The sequence below is a fragment of the Topomyia yanbarensis genome, chromosome 2 (genome assembly GCF_030247195.1).
Source record: "Topomyia yanbarensis strain Yona2022 chromosome 2, ASM3024719v1, whole genome shotgun sequence".
In the NCBI taxonomy this organism is placed as follows: Eukaryota; Metazoa; Arthropoda; class Insecta; order Diptera; family Culicidae; genus Topomyia; species Topomyia yanbarensis.
The window spans coordinates 425,933,637-425,952,691 of NC_080671.1; the positions used below are offsets into that span (position 1 = coordinate 425,933,637).

Sequence of the window (19,055 nt, forward strand, 5' to 3'; positions counted from 1 at the left end):
GCGACAATAAAAACTCACATTTTCACACGAAAAGTTATTGGCAGTCACACAACTTCTCCGGATAAATAAAACTGCCGGAGAATGAGGGAATGAGTTTATCACGGTATCCTTTTTGCGCTAGCTGCCTTGCTGTCGCTATTCTAAAACACGAAAAAACAAGTCTATCGTACTTCTGTATATTTTGAAGTTTTTATTGATTTCCACGAAGTTAAAATATTATCACCCTCTCCGGTGAGAAGGAAAAAATCAAATAAAATTTTATCCGCAAAATTATTCTCACGCTATTTGTGGAGACGGAGAATTTTGCGACTCATTTTATCTCGGAAAAGTTGGACATTGGATAAGCCTCTTCTCGCGTGAGTGACAGAGAATATCAATGCCTCAATTGTCTTCTTTGAATTGTTTATACCATTTATAAGTTTCAAGATATTCAATTTTTTACTTTAAAAATCGTTTTTCTCGAAATGTGCAAAATGGCGCTTGTCATAAGACACAACAGCGACGAACTTTCAGTGAAATATATTTAATCTTCAGAAGGGCGAATGATTTCTTTGCAGAAAATTAGCATTCAGAAATCTAAAAAAATTGGAGTTTGAAGAAATATTGCCTATATAGGGTAATCAGCTTGTTTTCACAATGTTACTATGATCACTAGGGTGGGACAAAAATAGATTCCAGCTCCGAGCAACTTTTTAGGTACCATTTATGTCCTAGAACAACTGTGCAAATTCTTAGCTCGATCAGTGAAACTATATTTTTGCGCCCACTGTTTAAAGTTTACAATGGGATTTTGTATAGGAAAGTTAACTTTTACAAAATAATTCCTCCAGGAGTCGCCCATTACTTCCTAAAAATAAATCGTTATGTGGCTTGTATAGGAAATTTAACATAGAAAAAAAGTCTCGAAAACCACGAAACGATCTGATGCTTGAGAAAAAAGTTATTAAGCAGAAACCGATTGATGCTCTGACAATTGATAAAATATTAATTTTTTCTAGCACCACTGCTATTGGTTGTCCAATTATACGCAATTTTGTTTTAATCCTCTCTTAACGTATCTAAATCGTTTATCTATACTATTTGGCCACTTCGCAAGGTTTTGAGGGATAAATTGAGGCTTCTTTTGTACATAATAAGAGAAAGTTAAAAATTTTGTATATAATAAGACCGTCAGAAGCAGTGATGCTATGAAAAGTGAAATTTAATAACTTTTTCCATAAGCATCAGATCATTTTGCAGTCTTCTAGACTTTGTTTCCTTGACAAATTTCCTATAAAAATCAGATATCTGTCCTAAAAATTAGAAGATAACGGGCGACTCTTGGAAGAATTAATTTGCAAAAGACAATTTTTCCATACGAAATCCCATGTAAACTTTAAACCGTGGGCGCAAAAATATAGTTTCACCGATCGAGCTAAAAATTTGCAGAGTTGTTCTGGGAGCTAAATGGGACCCAAAAAGTTACTCGGAGCCAAATTTTATTTTTTTCATATAACCATGTCCCACTCTAATGATCACTCTGCTCATTTGAAGACCTTGGCTAGAGTAGCGTCTGCCATCTTTGTGCAACGCATTGGCTGAAATGGTAAAGGTAATGGTTCTTAGTAACGAAGTAAAAATGCTGATGCATATTTATACGCATTCCATCGATTGCAAGCAGCAGTAATTTTTGAAATTTTGCGCCCTCCCCTCCATAATAGGGCTAAAATTAGCTCTTCACCGTAATGGCTATGAAATAGAAAATATTTAGTGCTGAAATGAAAGCTTCGATCATTTAATGAACATATTACCAAACTTATACGAAGCACTTTGAGTTGAGCAAACATTATGCGAATGATTTTTTAAGATCGTTTTTGCGTACAGCTCCCGGAACTAACATTTCCATCATTCGCGTAAACGAGTTTAGCGAAATATGCAACAATATTTATTTTTTGAGATTAGGATAAATGCCTTTTTGAAATATTTCGGGAACATTCAAATCGTCAAGTGTCTTCAGCAAAAAATCTTTTTTTCTACCCAATATTGTCAAAAAATTGTATCTGCATACAAAAAATAAGCAAACCTCAACTTACTTCTCACAGTCAGGGGAATTGAAATTGAAAATATATAATCAATTCCGACACTACAGTACTAAAATGGAATTCCCATGGTCAAAACAATTTCCAATGTTGCACATTTATTGGCTGTGGCAGCGTATGTATGAAAATGCGGGACAAATGTTTCCTTCGGACGCACATTTAACGCCGTCTTCTATTATTACTCCCTAAGACGAGCAACTATCTTCGTTTCCTGGCATGCAGTATGATCACAGAGAACAGACATATAAGTTAGAACAAACTTTGCCGAAAAACCTGTGTAAACATTAAAATGAAAATACGTTGAAAATCACCATCGTATACAGGTTCGCATGCGTGAGTGCCCATTGTATCCAAGTTTGCACACAAGACCCGTATAGCGATTGCTGGCCGATCGAAGCGCCGGCCAGTGGCAAGTTGCTTCTTGCTGTTGTCATTTCAAAGCGACAATTTTATTTCTTACACTAGTTGAAAACTTTACTTGTATTCTGTTCTCAGTGGTATAATGTCCTGAAGGTAAAGATGTCCTGAAAAAATACTATTCTGTTATATATCTCGATCTCTCCCTACGTCGATGGTCCCTTCAATATCGACATAGAGTTAACTGTACATGTTTTTGTTTATTACCTTCACCAATGGTGGTTGCTTAAACTAATAACATTTCAAAATTGCCAATATTTTCGCTTTTAACGAATTCCGCGATAGAGTTTTGGAATAACATCGAATTCCGCGATAAAGAGTTTTGCAATCTAAGCTCGGACCAGGTCGACGTCGGTATTAATCAATTTTCCAAGTTGGGGGAAGTTGTACATTGAAGGATAGTTGGTTAGATCATTTATTGATTCGTTGTGTATTTTCAGATAGTGTTAAGGAAAATTCGATCAAGACCGGTACACAATTGCCTGCCGTTAAACCACAAACGAGGAAACGGGTAATAATAAATGCTAACTCAACAACAATTATGCCCAGTACAACAGAGCAAATCGCCATTACAAACAGCGAAGTAACGATGAGTACGCCAAATACCTCCAAACCAACAACCAGCACCCCCACAATAGTTGTCGTCGAAGATGGTTTTACAGCAGCGACCCATAATAAGAACCAAACGAGAACTTCCTACCATGAACGGCAATAAATCGTCGCAAACCTACACACCTAGAAAAAATAGTGTAAATTTACGTCTGCTGACCCTGACATATACGAGCATCAAAAATGACTTAGTTTTACGTTTGATTTTAATTTTACATGACGTTTAATTTCGTAAATCATGTAATTTTACTCCACATACAGCGTTTGTTCTGAATGGTAGGAAGTGTAATGTTATGTTATTGCGCATGTAAAGTATAAATTTCATGTAAAATTAAACGGAACACGGTAATGTTCCGTCATTTCGTAAATTACGGTTTGTTGAATTGTGTCATGTTTGCAATTACGTCAACGATAAAATTCAGATTTTTTTGGTGTGTACATCAACAAAACCCGATTGACAGGCAGGGACAATATAGTAAAAACATGAAAGGACTAGAGCTCTGTTATGCTGACGATTAATGCTGATTTCGTTTTTAGAACGGAGTCGCTCTAGGTTCGCTCTGAGCTGTCACTTTTGTATGGATTTTGTAAATATTAGAGCGAACCTAGGGCGACTCTGATCTAAAACCGAAATCGGCATAAGTCGTAATAAATAAATTTAAAAAAATGGAGTTTTTGCTTCCGATAGAAAATAGATCTTTTATGTTCATGTATTTCCAATACATCGTACAGATCATCACTCCTTCTTCGTACAATACTGTGCACAATTCATAAATGTTTCCGACACATTACCGAGGGAAAAGCTTTGTGGAATCTTCAGTTACATACGTCCACAAGTAATCCCAAACCGATAACGCGACAACTGTCAAATATTTTACATTGATGGATCAAACTGCCATTGGTTATTGGACTGCCACGTGATGCACAAACATCAACGTTTCTTTACGTCTTCCTAATGGTAATTGAGAAGCGTTCGGTTTCATGAAATGAGCCTTTCAAACACGTTTTGTCCTAAAAAATTTTATTCATGGAAGGGCTATGAAGTATAAATTATACATTTTATACAAATATAAAAAATATAAAAGTGGACAGCTTCCAATCAAATGTACTACCTACAAGCGAAGAGTATTATAACAAAGGTTTCGGTTAGGCTATTGTACACTGGGTTTATGCCTTGTTTTTTTTTTGCTCTAACTTTACTTACTTACCATAGGGACCCTAGATAATCTCAAAGTGGCTTCTCGTATCTCAATATATTAGTGTATCGTTTGTTGTCATCAGTGTCTACCTAATCAGTTCGTTGTGTTGACGGTTACGCCTAAAAAAATGCTGTTAAAATCTAATTTCCTTTCGGTTGAAACATGAGCAATAAAACACCTATCGACTACGACTACGCTACGTCACACGATGAGCCTTGTAAAAATGCGCTATTTATACAGTTTAAAACTTTGCTTAAAAAACGTTCTTTGATGGCTTTGAATTTTGCTAAATTCTAGTACATAAAACCTTCTAAAATTACGTATCTATAATATATTTGCTTCGCTGGTTAGGGTTCGTCGCTTGTTGCACTCCGGCAATCGCCGGTTGTGCGGGAACAGATTGTTGTTGTTGTTGCTGCTGCTGCAGCTGCTGCTGTGGCGGTTGCTGCGATGCAACATGGCTGCCATTCTGCTGAACTCCACTGGCGCTTGGATGCACGCTAACCGCTATTTGCGATTGCTGACTTTTGGAAGTGGTAGTTACCGTCGAACCGGTAATGTCAGTCCGGAAGCTACCGGAACACTGGGAATCCGCTACGCTTCGGCCGTCTCCTTCGTCCCGGCGGGACAGATCGGAAAAGGGACTGCCACCTCGTTTTACCACCGTGGAGAGGGAGTTCTCCGTTGAGGAGGACATGTTACTGGTTAAACCACTTACGGTCGATTTGAGCTGTTTCTGCTGCTCGAGAATATCTGCCGTGGTGAGGTCACCGGGTTTGACAATGTTGGGAGTAACGTTGCTGAGCCAGGGTTTTGAGTTGGATTTCTTGGTGATGGTTGTGGCGCCGAGGGCAGCGGTCATGGCAGCGACAGCTGCTACGGTAGAAGTGCTGCTACATCCACATAGGAGATCCGACGGGCTGTTGCAGATATTGCACTGACCTTCCTCCAGTTTCGTGGACGTGGTGGCATTCATTTCGATTTCATTCATGGCTTCGGCTAGGTTGCCGACGGTTAGAGCGCTTGGTTTGTTCAGCATGGACGCTGCAGTCGATGCTTTGATATCGGGTGAATCGTCGTAGTTTTTGCTTAGCAGTAGCTTGGACAGGGACGGGGCTAAACCAAGTCCGATGTTGCGCTCGTGGTAGACTTCCGAGATGGTCGGAGTCATTTCGCGGCTCATGTGGCGTAGAATTGAGTCCTGTATGTTTTTGCTGGTGGCTTTTTCCTTACTGCTGCTACTAGTGGAAGCTACATTAGATGACATACTGGCGGACGGTGCTTTGCTTAGTCCAAGGTCGGCGGAAGTTTCCGTTAGAGGAATTATTTCCGCCTCGGTTGGGTTGAAGTACAGTTTGCTGGCGTTCAAATTGAGCGTTCGTTCGTCGTCTGGCAGAGTGGATAGGGGTTTTCGTGGAGGAGCTGCGTGATTGCTTAAGCTAGAGGAGGAAATCTCTGTTCGGCAGCTGAGACGATCCATGAAGGCAAACTGGTCGACCATTTTGCGGGACATAATCATTGGCTGTGGCGGTTGCTGCGCTGGTTGCATCTTCAACTTACGAGTTCGCATGCTCTGAAGACTATGCGCCAGGCTCGTCAGTTTGCTGCTGATGGTAGCGGTACTGGAAGCTGATGGCAGATCGAAGCTACGTTCGAATTCCGAGTCGGAACTGGTGGATTCGAGAACGTTTAGGCCTTTACCGTTGGGTTGAGATTTTCCGAGAGTTCCACCGGTGATGTTGTTGTAAACTGGAGCTAAGGGGGCCAGTGGCCGAAGACTGTCAACCATCGGAAGTGTTTGTCGGGGTGGTGGAAGTGGCGGCAGGTTGTGATGGCCTCCTTGGTTAGCTCGCCGAAGCACGGTAGCGTGTCCGGATCCTTCCCAATCGGTAGCAGAACTGGCAGAGCTAGAACTGTCCGGACGTCGCAGGTTAGGATTCTGATGGTGATGTATTTCTCGGGTGGATTCGTGACCGTAGTTTCCGATTCCGTTGTTTGTGTACAGGTTACGGATTCGGGTTTGGTGTGCTAATGCCAATGAAACATTTGGATCGACGTTCTGCAGTGTTACCGGGGGACTTGGCGTGAATGCAGCATCACTTTCTCCTCCACCACCCGGGCGGCTGACCTTGATGGTGCCTCTAAGGCTCGAGTATCCTAAACCTTTGGCCAGATGGTCGCTCTTCATCAGTATCTGTTGGGTGGTGTAGCCATCGGAGAGTTCGCTGTCGGTTGTGTTCGCCAAACTGGAATCCAGGTTGCTCGAAGCTCCGTTGCTTGATTGTGCTTGAGCTTGTGCCTGTTGGTTTCCTAGCGGTACCTGGGCGGAAGCCTCCGTTTGTCCACCGTCTGGTTCGCCCCGTCTGCGGACATACGAAATAAAAGCGCTGCGGGTGCTCAGGAACGGAACACGCCGAAATGGCAGCGGGGGTCGGGGAAAGTTGTAACTGGCTTGGCTTTTCACGGTCACCGCTGGAGATACGCTTCGCTGCTGTTCAGGGGCTGTGGGTGTTGGGCTAGGTGCCTTAGCTGGAGCGTCATCGGAGGTGTCTTCGTTTAACGATTCAGAGCTGCTGCTGGATTCGATTCCTAGACTCTTTGGAGCCTCTTGAGTGTCTGTAAGATAGGAAACGTTAGAACAAGCGTCAAAAACAAAGAATGTTTCGCGAAACTTACCGAACAGAGCTAGCAACGATTGTAGGACGAATTGGCAGTTCCTACGATTCGCCTGTTTGCCGGTGCGGAGTGTAACTTGATCTTGACCGACTTCCATCAGATCAAAACCTAACGAGGCAAGCAGTTCGTGACAACCGGAAACTCTCCACAGTCGAACACTGAGAGGAATATCGATGCTTTCGTTGTCGATCGTTCCCTTCGATGGGAACTGGGTAACCACGTTTCTCATGACGCCGATGATTTCATCTGCAATATCCGCGTTGTTTACTAGTTTTGACATTGCGTGGAGGGTTGTAGGCGATAAGCCAAGCAAAGCTTGCAAACTGGCCGAACATTGAGACAATCGATCCTCTGGATCGGTCTGCGGGAAAAACACACTGGACGGAATACCATTGGCCGCTGGTTCGAACCGGAAACCGACCGCCATTAGCAGATCTTTCCATCCAATGACCGGGCCGGCCTTATTTTCTATACTCTTCTGAGTCGTATACATGGCGTTCTTCTGTCCACGGTGGATTCGTTGTAAACTCTTCTCTACCAAGTGCAGGCAGACGCGCAAAGCATCGCGACACTTGTCCGGAGTTCGCATAAGCTCACAAAGAGCTTGTCCAATGAGGGCTACCTTGTTGGAAAGACGGACGTTCCCTCCAATCAGAATGAAGCCTGCCCAGTTCGCAGGATGAGCGAAATGCTTCGTATGTTGAACCGTTTGCATGGCTTCGGCTAGGGCCTTTGCGGCACGGGTTCCCTGTAGTAGGGCCGAGTAGAACGCTCTTAGCAGGATCTTTGCCGCCGTTTCCGGAACAGGCCACAGGGAAACTAGCACTGCACCAGTGCCGGCAAACAGCCAACTACCGGCTAGATTAGCTACTCCGCTTCCCGTGATTGGTTCAACTGAATGATACGAGCTTAGTACGACCAACTTTGCGCTTAGTTTCATAGCCAGAAGATCCGCGGCGCTAAGTATGAAGTCCGACAGCGGTGGAATCTCCATGTTGGATGAAGATAAATCGTTGTTGTCTTCGTCATTTTCTATTTCGCCGGAAGCGTTCGGATAGAATCGCTTTTGCGTCTGGGAGTCCAGAACCTCGCCTGGACTTAGAATAACAGCACCCAGTTTCCAGCTTACATTGGCCGCAAAATGGACGCATTCCGCTGCTGATAATTCGGAGACAATCGCTTCCTTTGTTGCGCTGGATGAAACCAGTGGTTTTGTGTTTAGCATGTCCGACACCATGGCGGCTTCCTGTAACGAGGCTGGTGATTCACTCCAGCCCCATGTTTCCGAGAGGGACGTTGGGATTTTTGGACCTCCGATTACCAGTGCACTGTTAAGGCCTTCCGCTGTGGAGAGTTTGTTTCCATTAGGGTCTCGGACTGGCAATGTATTTGAGGTTAGCTTACCAGGTTCTCGGGTCTTGATTCTGCTTTTTTGTCTCAGCGTGTGTAGTGAGGGTACGGTCAGTAGCGAACATCTCTCGGAAAGGTATTCCCCCGATTCATCTCCACTGCGTAGAATAGCGAACGGTACCAGGTAGAGTTCTTTCTCCAGAACCAAAATAAGCTCGCGTCGTCCGATGCGGGATGCTAAAAGAATTCAAAAACTTAGTTTCACGTATTCAGTACAAATGACAATACTTACTAGTATTGATATCCGGAAGCAAATCTTCAAACGGCGCGAGTAACAAATTGTACAGTACATGTAAACAGGACGGTCCCTGCCATGGAGGAAGCATATTTGAACGTCTAGATCTGGTCGAACCCTGGAGGCTTCCAATGGATCTGGAGAAAAAAGTAAGGTGATCAGTATTTCGTTGCACCCATTGGCCCCCAGTCACATACCTTGTCGATCCTTGCAAGCTGGCCACCGAACCACCGACGCTTCCCAAGCTGAACAGGGAACTCAGCGAGTAGTTGCTCGAGTTCAGCAAATGATTTCGGTTGACCATCCGCAGAAAACCGGCCCGTTCGTTGGTGAAATCGTCGATCAAATTCTCGTTCGACGACTTCCAACCGCTGCCGTCACCTTCTTGCAGGACATTCCCGGAGTTCACACCCAAATTGTCCCGAACGAAATTGATGTACTGTGCCAGCAGGGTATCCGTTTTATCGCCGGCCTCAGCCGCCGTCGGTTTCTTTTTCATCTGCAGCGCTTGCTCGTCAATTTTCGCCACGTGGAAACGCACGATTCGTTTTTGCGGAGACAGGAACCACGCGTACAGTTCCATCCCGGCCAAACTGTAGTAAATGATATTGGTTTTGCTCTTGTTGACGGTATCGAAGATATATTCGCTGCAAGTCAGCAACGTTTTTCTATTATTCAAAGAATTTTCCGCGCTCTGGTTAGAATCTGCCCCCATTCGCGAGCGACACCGTTCCGCCGCTACCAGAGCCTCCTCGTTACGTCCCAAGTTAACCAGAATCTTCTGCAAGTTCTGATAGCAGGACGTCTGCAAATTGTACAGATTAGTTCGCGCCTCTGGCGTCACCTGGTCACTTCTAATCGATTCCAAAATCTGAGCTGAACTCTCCATCTGTTGTCGAGCATTGTCTTCATCTCCGGACATCAGCAGCGACAGTCCCAACCGATAGCGAATGCGCGCTTCATCTTCCAACTTGTTCAGAGACTGGACAATGGCAAGACCTTGCCGTAAGAAGCTAACCGCTTGCGGTATTTGCTCCATAATGTGATAGACTCTTCCCAGCGACAAACAAGCATGAGCCTTCGTCAAACGATCGGTCGTCAGCGATAGCTGCTTCTCGAAGTATCGCACCGATTCCTTCAAATTCTTCAGTGATTCATACACCGAACCCAGATTGCCGCAAGCTCTCGCCTGCAGTACGACGTGGTTCATATTCTCGCACAACTCCAAATCCTGTTGATGCAAACGAAGCGATTCGTCATAGTCTCCCATCTGCAGAAAGACCGCTCCTAAACCACTGATCGCGTCGGAAGTTAACGCCCGATCGCCCAGTTCCCTTGCGATATCTCGCTGGTGTTCCAAACAGTTGATCGCTTGTTCAAAGTTCCCGAGTGCACTGTGAATACTACCCAAATCACCGTAGGCAGCTGCTTTCGCTTCCGGATTGCCCAACTCGTGGGACACAACCAATCGTTTCTCCAGACACACCAAAGCTTCCTGAAGGTTTCCGACTGATTTGTAGCAATTTCCCAACCCTCTATAGGCACGTTCCTGATCTCGCGGACTCTGCAGTGCAATCGATAGCGCGAGGTGTCGCTCGTGACATTTGATCGCTTCGGCGTGGTAATCCCCCAAAGCATCGTAGCAATCTCCCAAGTGCCCTAGCGCTCTCGCTCTGTCATGCTGCGCTGTTGGCGTATTGACCTGCTCCAACGTTCCCAACTGCTGTTCCAGATATCCAATGGCATCCTCATAGTGTCCCATATTCAAGCGAGCAATGCCCAAGTTCCCGAAAGCCTGCGCCTCCACCGCAGAATCCTGCAGCTCCTGTGCACGTTCCAGTTGTTCCTGGTAGCACTTTACGGCATGCGTATAATTCCCCAGAGCCATATGCACCGCTCCGAGATGTCCGTGGGCACGACACTCTCCCGGAAGATCTCCCATCTCCTGCCGTAGCGTTAGTTCCTGCGTGTGATAACCCAACGCTTTGTCAAACTTCTTCAACAACCGGTGAGCCAGTCCAAGGGCTCCACAAGCGGCAGCTTCCATACCACGTTCGCGTGCCTGCCTTGCCAACGAAAGTTGACGTTGGTACATCTTAATGGCCTCATCCACGTCACCCATTCGTATCAGCACGTCACCGATGTTACCCAGTGCACGGAACTTCCCCGGTAGGTGATTGGTCATGTGAGCGATCGCTAGGAAGTACTTCTGACATTCCAAAGCCCCAGCCGTATTTCCTAAGGCTAGATGAGCCAGTCCCAAGTTGCAGTAAGCTCGACCCATGTTCATTTTGTTCTGTAGATCCTTTGCTAGGGCCAGATCCTGATCGTAGTATCGAACCGCTTCGCGGTAATTTCCGATACAATAGTGGGCGTATCCGAGAAAATGACATGCCTTTCCTTCAGCGGCGACATCTCCCAGTTCCTGTGAGAGCATCAGATACTGTTCGTAGTACGGTACGGCTTGGGCGAACTCCTGTCGGGAGCTAAGGCAATTTCCGAGGTTTAGTAGAGCGCAGGCTTCACCGGCCGTGTCTTTAAGTTCGCGAGCAATGTTCAAGTGGGCTCGATAGTGCATAAGTGCCATGTCGTGGGCACCCAGTGCCTGATAGGCAACGGCCAAGTTTCCATGAGTGGAGGCTTCCGCGCTGCGATCGTGCACTTCTTTGCTAATTATTAGTTCCTGTTTGTGGTATTTGATGGCTTGTTCGTAGAATCCGGCGGCGGAGTAGGCGTTGCCAATGTTGCCATAGGCACGACCCATTCCCGCTTTATCCTGCAGCTGCCGGGCGATTGTCAGATGAGCTTGATGAAGTTTCAGGGCGGCATCGTGTTCGCCTAGCAGTTGATAAACGATTCCGAGGTTCGAACAGGCTCGACCTTCGCCGACCTTATCTCGAGCGGCTAATGCCATTTCCAGTTGTTTTTCGTGCCACCGTTTGGCTTGGTGGAAATCGTGGCCACAGCGAGCTGCGTGACCCAATCCAGCATATGCACGGGCCTCGATGGCTCGATCGCCGAGTTGTTGAGCTATCCGAAGAACGTTTTCGTGATAGGTTATCGCTTGGGTGAAGTTTCGTTTGTAGTGGTAGCTTGACCCGAGGTTACTGTAGGCGCGGGCTTCTTCCACTTGATTCCCGAGTTTTCTTGCTAGCCGAAGGTGCTGTGTGTGACAATCGACAGCGGAGTCGAATTCTCCCATGGCAAGGTAGACTGCACCGACGTTACCGATCTCGCGAGCTTCCTGCAACCGATCACCCATTTGTTTCACCAACTGTACGCACTGTTTGTGTGAAGCTAGCGCATTCGGATAATCTCCGATGGCGGTGTATACGTGTCCCAAAGAAGTCAGAGCCGCAGCAGCTGCTTGAGTATCTTTACACTTCATTGCCAGCACTAATTGGTAGCGATGAGACGTCAATGCTTCCTTGTATGATCCTTGACTGAAATAGGCTGATCCAAGATTTCCATGCGCTCGACACTCTCCAGCCGTATCGCCGAGGCTTTTCGCTACGGCTAAATCCTGCTGCATGTAGGCAATCGCTTTATCCAACTGATTCAAAGCCCAATGGGCTGAACTAAGAGCACTAAACACTGAACCTCGCAGTTTGAGCGAGCATGATCCTATTCGTAGGGCTGATTCGAGCACTGTAACCGCTGAATGATACTGACCAGCACCGAGAAGTTCCTGACCCACCACTGATATCACTACGAATGGCGATTGATCCAATTTCATCGCTTTCAACTGCTGGAACGTTGGCTCCAAAGCATGACGCAGCGGACTCTTGATTGATGCTTCCACCAGCCCTGCCAGTAGCTGTTTTGAGTTGGGATCCTGGGCTAACCCTGAACTGAAAGCTGCAAGTGCCTCACCGTAGCGACCAAGACACTGAAGCGCTACTCCCTGACGGAAGTAAGCCTTCGGCCACTGTGGGCACAGCTCCCGTGCCCTGGTGGCATCCTGAAGAGCCAACGCAAACTGGCCTTGCTTGAGCCGTGCTGCCGATCGATTACTGTAGAGGATGTGATTACTGGGGTCCAACGATAACGCGTCCGTGTACAGCTGCACTGCCGTGGTAAAGTCCCCATTTTGGCAGGCAGTGTTTGATTGCCGCACTTTCTCCAGGAATAGCGCTCGATTGGCGGCCGGTAGTTCCGGCGTGCCTTCCGGTTCGTTCTGTAAAAAAAAATCCGAGAAGAAAAAAAAAACACACATCGTAAGAAAATACGAATATTAGTGCACAATGAACGCGACAGGTAATTATGGGGTTCGCGTGCTTGTCTCTTTTGGAACTAGGCTACGGTACCGAAAAAATAAACTCGGACAGTTGAAACTTGTGTGCCCTCATCGGGCAGCGAAGAAAGCGAGAGAGATCACGACAAAACGGCACCAGCAGCACAGCACGGACCCGACGTGTCCGCTTTTCGCGTACGCCCGAAGTAAACTGATCGTGCGAGAACGGAGAGATCGAAACGAGGCTACCTCCCGATCACCAGGCATAACATCACAACCATCACTCACTCTTTCTCTCTCGCGCGCTCTCTGTTGATCGGGCAAATTCTCCCGTTCGCTCACGCTCACCCACCGATCGATCGGTTTTTTTTATGATCCTCCACTTCACAGAAGCGTACCTACCTACCCACTATTAAGCGAATTCGACTCAGTGCTTTTTCGTACATTTTCCAATCTTCCACCGTCGACCGAACCAACCAACCAACCAACAGCGGGTGAAGATTTTGATAAATAAATTGAAGGAGGTATACGTGTAATCAATTATTATGATTGCTATCATCTTTACCGCATGATTTTGCTCTTTCGCGGTGAGTTCACTCGCTCCTACTCACTCACTTCACCGTCGTACCTTTCGATATGTCCGGTCCGGTTCGGTCCAGCCCGACCGTCCACAAGCCAGTCGTCGGAGAAGAAGCGAATCGAATTGCATCGGTTGGTTGCGGCTGCAAAGAAAGCCTCAATTTTCAGTTCAATTTTAGCCTTTTACAACCCAAACCATCGCACCCTGTCCTCCCGGCCCGGCATAAGAGTTGTTCCCTTCACTCGGACAATCGATCCGCTTTAATAGCAGTGAGAATGATGCGATCTTTCTCGGATGCATTATGCGATCGAGTTAAATTGTACCTACATTTCCAGTAGAAAAAAGGCTTACATTTTGTTCGAACGCTTCTACAATTGGACCCTTGCATCATTTCTGCCACGGTTTGGCAGCACTGGCAGAAATTTTGACGCTTGATCGCAGTAGTCTTCTTGCTGGAGATTGTTGTCCTCTATACTTAACTCTCCCGCTCTCCCCGAACTAATCATCACTCTCTTTGGCTCTCACCGCAAATGATCCTCGCACGATTTTTACTGGACCCTACGAACCCTACACACACACTCACTCACAAAAAAACAAACTCAGTTCGGTTCGGCTGGGAAGAAAATTAATCGAAGGTTGCTTTTGAACAGGAATAATTTTTCAAAGAATGTTTTCCTTGTCCAGCTGCAGCTGAGGTCGACGCGACGCGTCGGTTAGGGCATTATTTAGAACTAAGCTACGCCAACTAGATTTGATCCTCCCAGTCTCCGAACAACACGATCAACTGTGCGTTTGTGTTGGTTACATTGGTGGGGTTCGCTCCCGCTATGTATAGGGTTTACAAAAGGGCCTCTACATCAGGGGTCACTTCTCGAGTGGCTGCTGATGCGCGAAGGGAAACGATCTAATCAGCGCTAATTAATCTGCTGTTGGGTCTCGACTCGATGTTTCTTCGCACCGCAGCGTGCGGCTATCGTTCTGCGCACAGTGCTCTCGGCAAGGCCATCATCGTTTTTTCATCATCACTCGGATAAAGGCTTTCTTCTTCCCGGTGTGCTTCGGCGGGTATGTTTGTGTGCGTGTGTATATTGAGATGGGTTGGGATGGTGTGGTGGTGGTGGTGGTAGCGGTAAGTTGAAACCGAAATAGATAATGGAATTTTGATAAGGGTTTTTCTTTCTCGCGCTGGGTGGCGAGCGGTGCACGCGAGGAGGCTTGGGTTAGGAATTGAGGTAGATTGGAAGGCGGTGTTTTGTTTAGCTGCTGCGTTCTTTTGTTGGTACAGGTACAGGTATAAGGAATCCGCGAAAATCAATTTCGATCGGAGGAAACGACGATGGAGTAAAATGAGCAGCTTATTTTGTGATGTTTGTTTTGTTATTGCTTCTCCCGAGGTCATTGTTGAGGAATGGCAGGATACGTACGAGTGATGGTGGAATCTCAATGCAATGTGTTTAGTTAATTACGGTTCACGTTATTTTAACGATATTTACAGCTGTCAAAGTAGGCCGTGATTTACACATTGTGTTCAATATTTTGCATTTGACACTAGGTAGTATAAATAGAAACTAGCATCGCACACTGGTCCCACACTGTTTTTTTTTACATTGCGCAAAAACTAGGTTTTTAGAAGAGAATTCTCGGAGTAAAATCTCCCTTCTTATTTGATCGACACGATGATTAATCCTCCTAGTAGTGAGTTAGGAAATTTATCTGCTTCAAACATTCAGATAGAAAAATACCAGTGACTGATTGAGGGGGACTCAAGGATTTCCCATGGTTCAAGAAGTACTAGTTCGGTCCGTCGAAATGTCAAAGTAAGTTCGGTAATCGGCACTCATTTCCATACATTATGCTTTTGAAATAACCAATCGTCTTTGCGCGTGACTTCACATATTGTCAGTTTTTTTACGGTAGTTGTTCAAAATACACAAAATAATATTTTGATCATTATTTTAGCCGATGAAGCGGTGTTTTTTGCCTTTCTCATATAATACAATGCATATAATGCAATCACTGTAAAAATCGACTTTCTAACCGAGGCCCGGAGGGCCGAGTGTCATACACCATTCGATTCAGTTCGTCGAGATCGGCAAATGTCTGTGTGTGTATGCATGTGTGTGTGCATGTAGGTGTGTGTGTATGTGTGTGTGTATGTGTGTGTCATTTAAACTCACACAATTTTCTCAGAGATGGCTGAATCGATTTTCGCAAACTTAGTTTCATCTGAAAGGTATAACGCTCTCATAAGCTGCTATTGAATTTTTAGTTGATCTGACTTGCGGTTCCGGATTTACGGGTTGAAGAGTGCGGTCACACAGCAAATTCCCATATAAACTGGTACCACCATGATGTTAAAATGATGTAAAACATATTAAAATTGATGTAACATTACTCTAGTTTTCGGGTCTGTATCACTAATGATCAATTAAAGCAGTTTTGATCACATTGGCCACCTATGACGGTTCATGACGCCCCCGGGGCCCGGGGAACCCACCAAGTTCCTAAGCTAATATCACACCCATTCCCCAACGAATTCTCTACCGATTTTTACAAACTTGATTTCAAATGAAAGATTAGTAATACCATTGACTGCTGCTGAATTTCATTCGGTTCTGACTCTTGCTTCCGGAGTTACAGGGGTGTTAGTAAGGATACACTGGATTTTCCCATATAAATCGGTACAATCGTAATACCTCAGAGGCTAAAAACTATTGAAATAATCACCAAATTATTTCCAATCGCAGATCTAGATCACTGATTGCCAATCAAACATTCTTTGAATATATTGTCCACTATCGACGATTCCGGAATTCCGGGCATATTCCACAATTAAAGTCACATCGGTTCTTCGGTGATGACTGAACCGATTTTCTCAAACCAAGTCTCAAATGGAAGGCAAAATATGCAGTTGAGTATTACGTCGCCGCCCCTCCCCCCCCCCAGCCTTGCCCTTACACCTCCCTCCTTCATCACTCCCTTCCCCTTGGACCACCCTCACGCGCGCATTTCCTTCAAAAAAATCTTTATTTCGCAACATAAAAACGTAATTCATGGTAAATTTCCCATAATTCAAAAATTCTCACGAAGAGCTTATCTTGGGAAGAGCTGTCAATATGAGGCATCATTTGAAATCCAAAGTTTTGTTCATTTCTAATATATTTAATTATCTGTTTAAATGCGACGAAGCTACTGCTTCAAGAGTGTACACAAGCCTTTGTATCGTTCTGTGACTATAGCAGACCACATATATAATGCATTTTCTTTCCAATTTAAAAAAAGTCAGATAGAAGCGACGCTCTGGTGCCGCTAGTTTCAGGCGACAATACGAATGGCTTAGAGGAGTTTAGGTCTACTTGACAAAATTATTTCGTCTTGCAAGCCTCACCCATATTCATTTCGTTACTGATATGACGTCTTTAATTAGATTTCTTTAGAAATATTTTAGTTGTACTCATGTTTGGATCCTTTTGGTAGTCTGGTAGTCCAAGGAAAATCAAATTGCAGCCTTATTATTTTATATCTAATATAAGTGTGGGTCGGTGTGTCCATGCGTTAAGGCGGTTCACTTTTTCGACTTTAATGTAAGTAGAGAAATGTTTAAATTAAAAAAGGGTTTAAGTTGGCGTAGCATTTTAGTCAGTAAGAAACATAGTTTATTCAAAGACAATATGTATAGTATACATTGTATACACATATAAAAAATACATCTATTAGATGGCATAAGCACCATTCTATGCATGCTCAAAATAGAAATCAACGCAAAATTTTCGTTAACGTTAACGTTACATTCATCGAAGTGCGTTGACGATGAATGATGAAATTAACGCCAAAATCAACGCCATTGAATTTAACGGAAAAATAATCGATTCAACGATATCGCGTTGAAACGATAACGTTAAATCTATCGCATTAACAACCCTGGTTGAGAGTCTTGATTATTCTCTAAAAATAATGTGGAAGAGCAACTTATTTGTAATATATTCCGAAGACACTATCTTTGAATTTTATAATGTGATAGAAAGTTTTGCAAACTATTAAAATACACAACTATACCAAAGACGGCTTTCGATTATAGAGCTATTCGCGTTTTTCGATTGAAAATAGTTCATTTTCTAAGGTCAATTTATTATTAAAAGCAGAGCCGTCTTAAGACCACCCAAGGCACCTGGGCACTATTGAACTAATAAGCCCCTAGCATTAAAAAAAATGTTAATAGATGTATAGTAAGGTGACCAAAAAAATGATACACCGCATCAACCACATATTTCCCATGTCACAATGAGACTCTCTTAAATTTTGTACCAATTCGGCTAACAATTATCGGGTTTGCATGACAAGAATCATCCAGATATATGAAAAAAATGGTTAAAGATTTTGCCACCACTTGGCGTTTGGTGCGCAACATGAACCGAGTTTATCTAAAAACACGCCGACGTCGGCGGTAACATATGATGATGAGTTATGTTCTAACAACGACCATGCGGTAGACTTGGGTGGAAAGCCCAACTCGTACCAGCAAAAAGCAAAAGATTGTTCACATTTCCTTTCGATCATGTCCATATGAGCCTGCCTAGTCCTAGTTCTCCGTTCTAAGTTTATAACTGGTTTGCTCTAGAACATCTATCCGTCCTTCAATTTCATTGCTTTCCTCTTAGTCTTAAATTTGACGAAACTTGCCAACAAAAACAATTCAGTATAATCTTGCGGCAATTAAAACATAGTAACATAACAAAAACAAATAATTATATTTTATAGAAGCGATCTCTGACCTATTGTGGTACACATCAATGTACAAATCCATTTCACGTACAAAAAGGAACTATAAGCCGTTTGGTTACGATACCTCTGTGCCATTGTGTGCTAATACATCGTATCCAAAACAATGCAATTGCAATAATCTACACATATTTACGCCCGCGTTTCCGCCAACATTAAAGGCCCCGGTAGTTAAGTAAACGTTGTAGGACCTATAAACTGAAACGCGATCATGATACGGTCTCATCCGGACGTCTAACCTCGGTCCTAGCAGCCTAAACTCATGCCTTCCGTTGGACCAATAAAAAAATGATACTCATATTCACTTGACAACACGTTGCATGGCGACATGACCAAGAACTCTAGTGATATGGGAAAACTCACTTTCTTCTACCATCTGTAACATACACTAAAAATTAAGCATCAGATTCACGGTCTGCGCGCGATCATTCAAGAGTACACGCCACATGATTATAAAATCGAATTTAGAAATGCTTGAGCCCTTCACGACCTTTCACGGTACCTACATCCGCGATCTCGCAAACATGGTAACATCCCGGTGATAAAGTGAACGTCTCAGCGCTTACAACTTTTCGAATGCGGTCTCAAGTGTGAACCTACAAACTCCCGTGCTCGCGCGATCATGAATCGGTCACTTCCGGAAGTTTCTATCCTTCAGCAGACTAGGTACATACATTCAATTGGACCAATTTTAAAAAGAAAGCTCTCATATCCACTGGACAACCCGTTCCATGACCGGAAACTTTAGTGATAAGGGGTAACTCATTCCCTGTAAGCAGACTTGTTATTTCTCGCGTTTTTTTTTGAAAAGGGCCAATAAGCATGCTGTCAAAATCCA

At 44.5% G+C, this 19,055-nt stretch overlaps 1 protein-coding gene across 2 annotated transcripts in view; it reads right to left on the reverse strand.

The window, feature by feature from the left end:
* Nucleotides 1-4,139: 4,139 nt before the first annotated feature.
* Nucleotides 4,140-19,055, reverse strand: part of LOC131685318 (tetratricopeptide repeat protein 28) — a 72,979-nt gene continuing 58,063 nt past the window's right edge. Inside the window, exons 1-6 of one of the 2 annotated variants that reach the window (XM_058968961.1) lie at nt 12,932-13,048; nt 8,822-12,801; nt 8,622-8,761; nt 8,384-8,566; nt 6,980-8,323; nt 4,140-6,919 (exon numbers count right to left, since the gene is read on the reverse strand). In XM_058968961.1, the coding sequence (XP_058824944.1) occupies nt 4,620-6,919; nt 6,980-8,323; nt 8,384-8,566; nt 8,622-8,761; nt 8,822-12,801; nt 12,932-12,973 (7,989 nt within the window). In that variant the 5' untranslated portion in view covers nt 12,974-13,048 and the 3' untranslated portion in view covers nt 4,140-4,619. Of the gene's footprint in view, nt 6,920-6,979; nt 8,324-8,383; nt 8,567-8,621; nt 8,762-8,821; nt 12,802-12,931; nt 13,049-19,055 lie in introns of those variants that run through there. The other variant, XM_058968962.1, reaches the window with a different exon arrangement.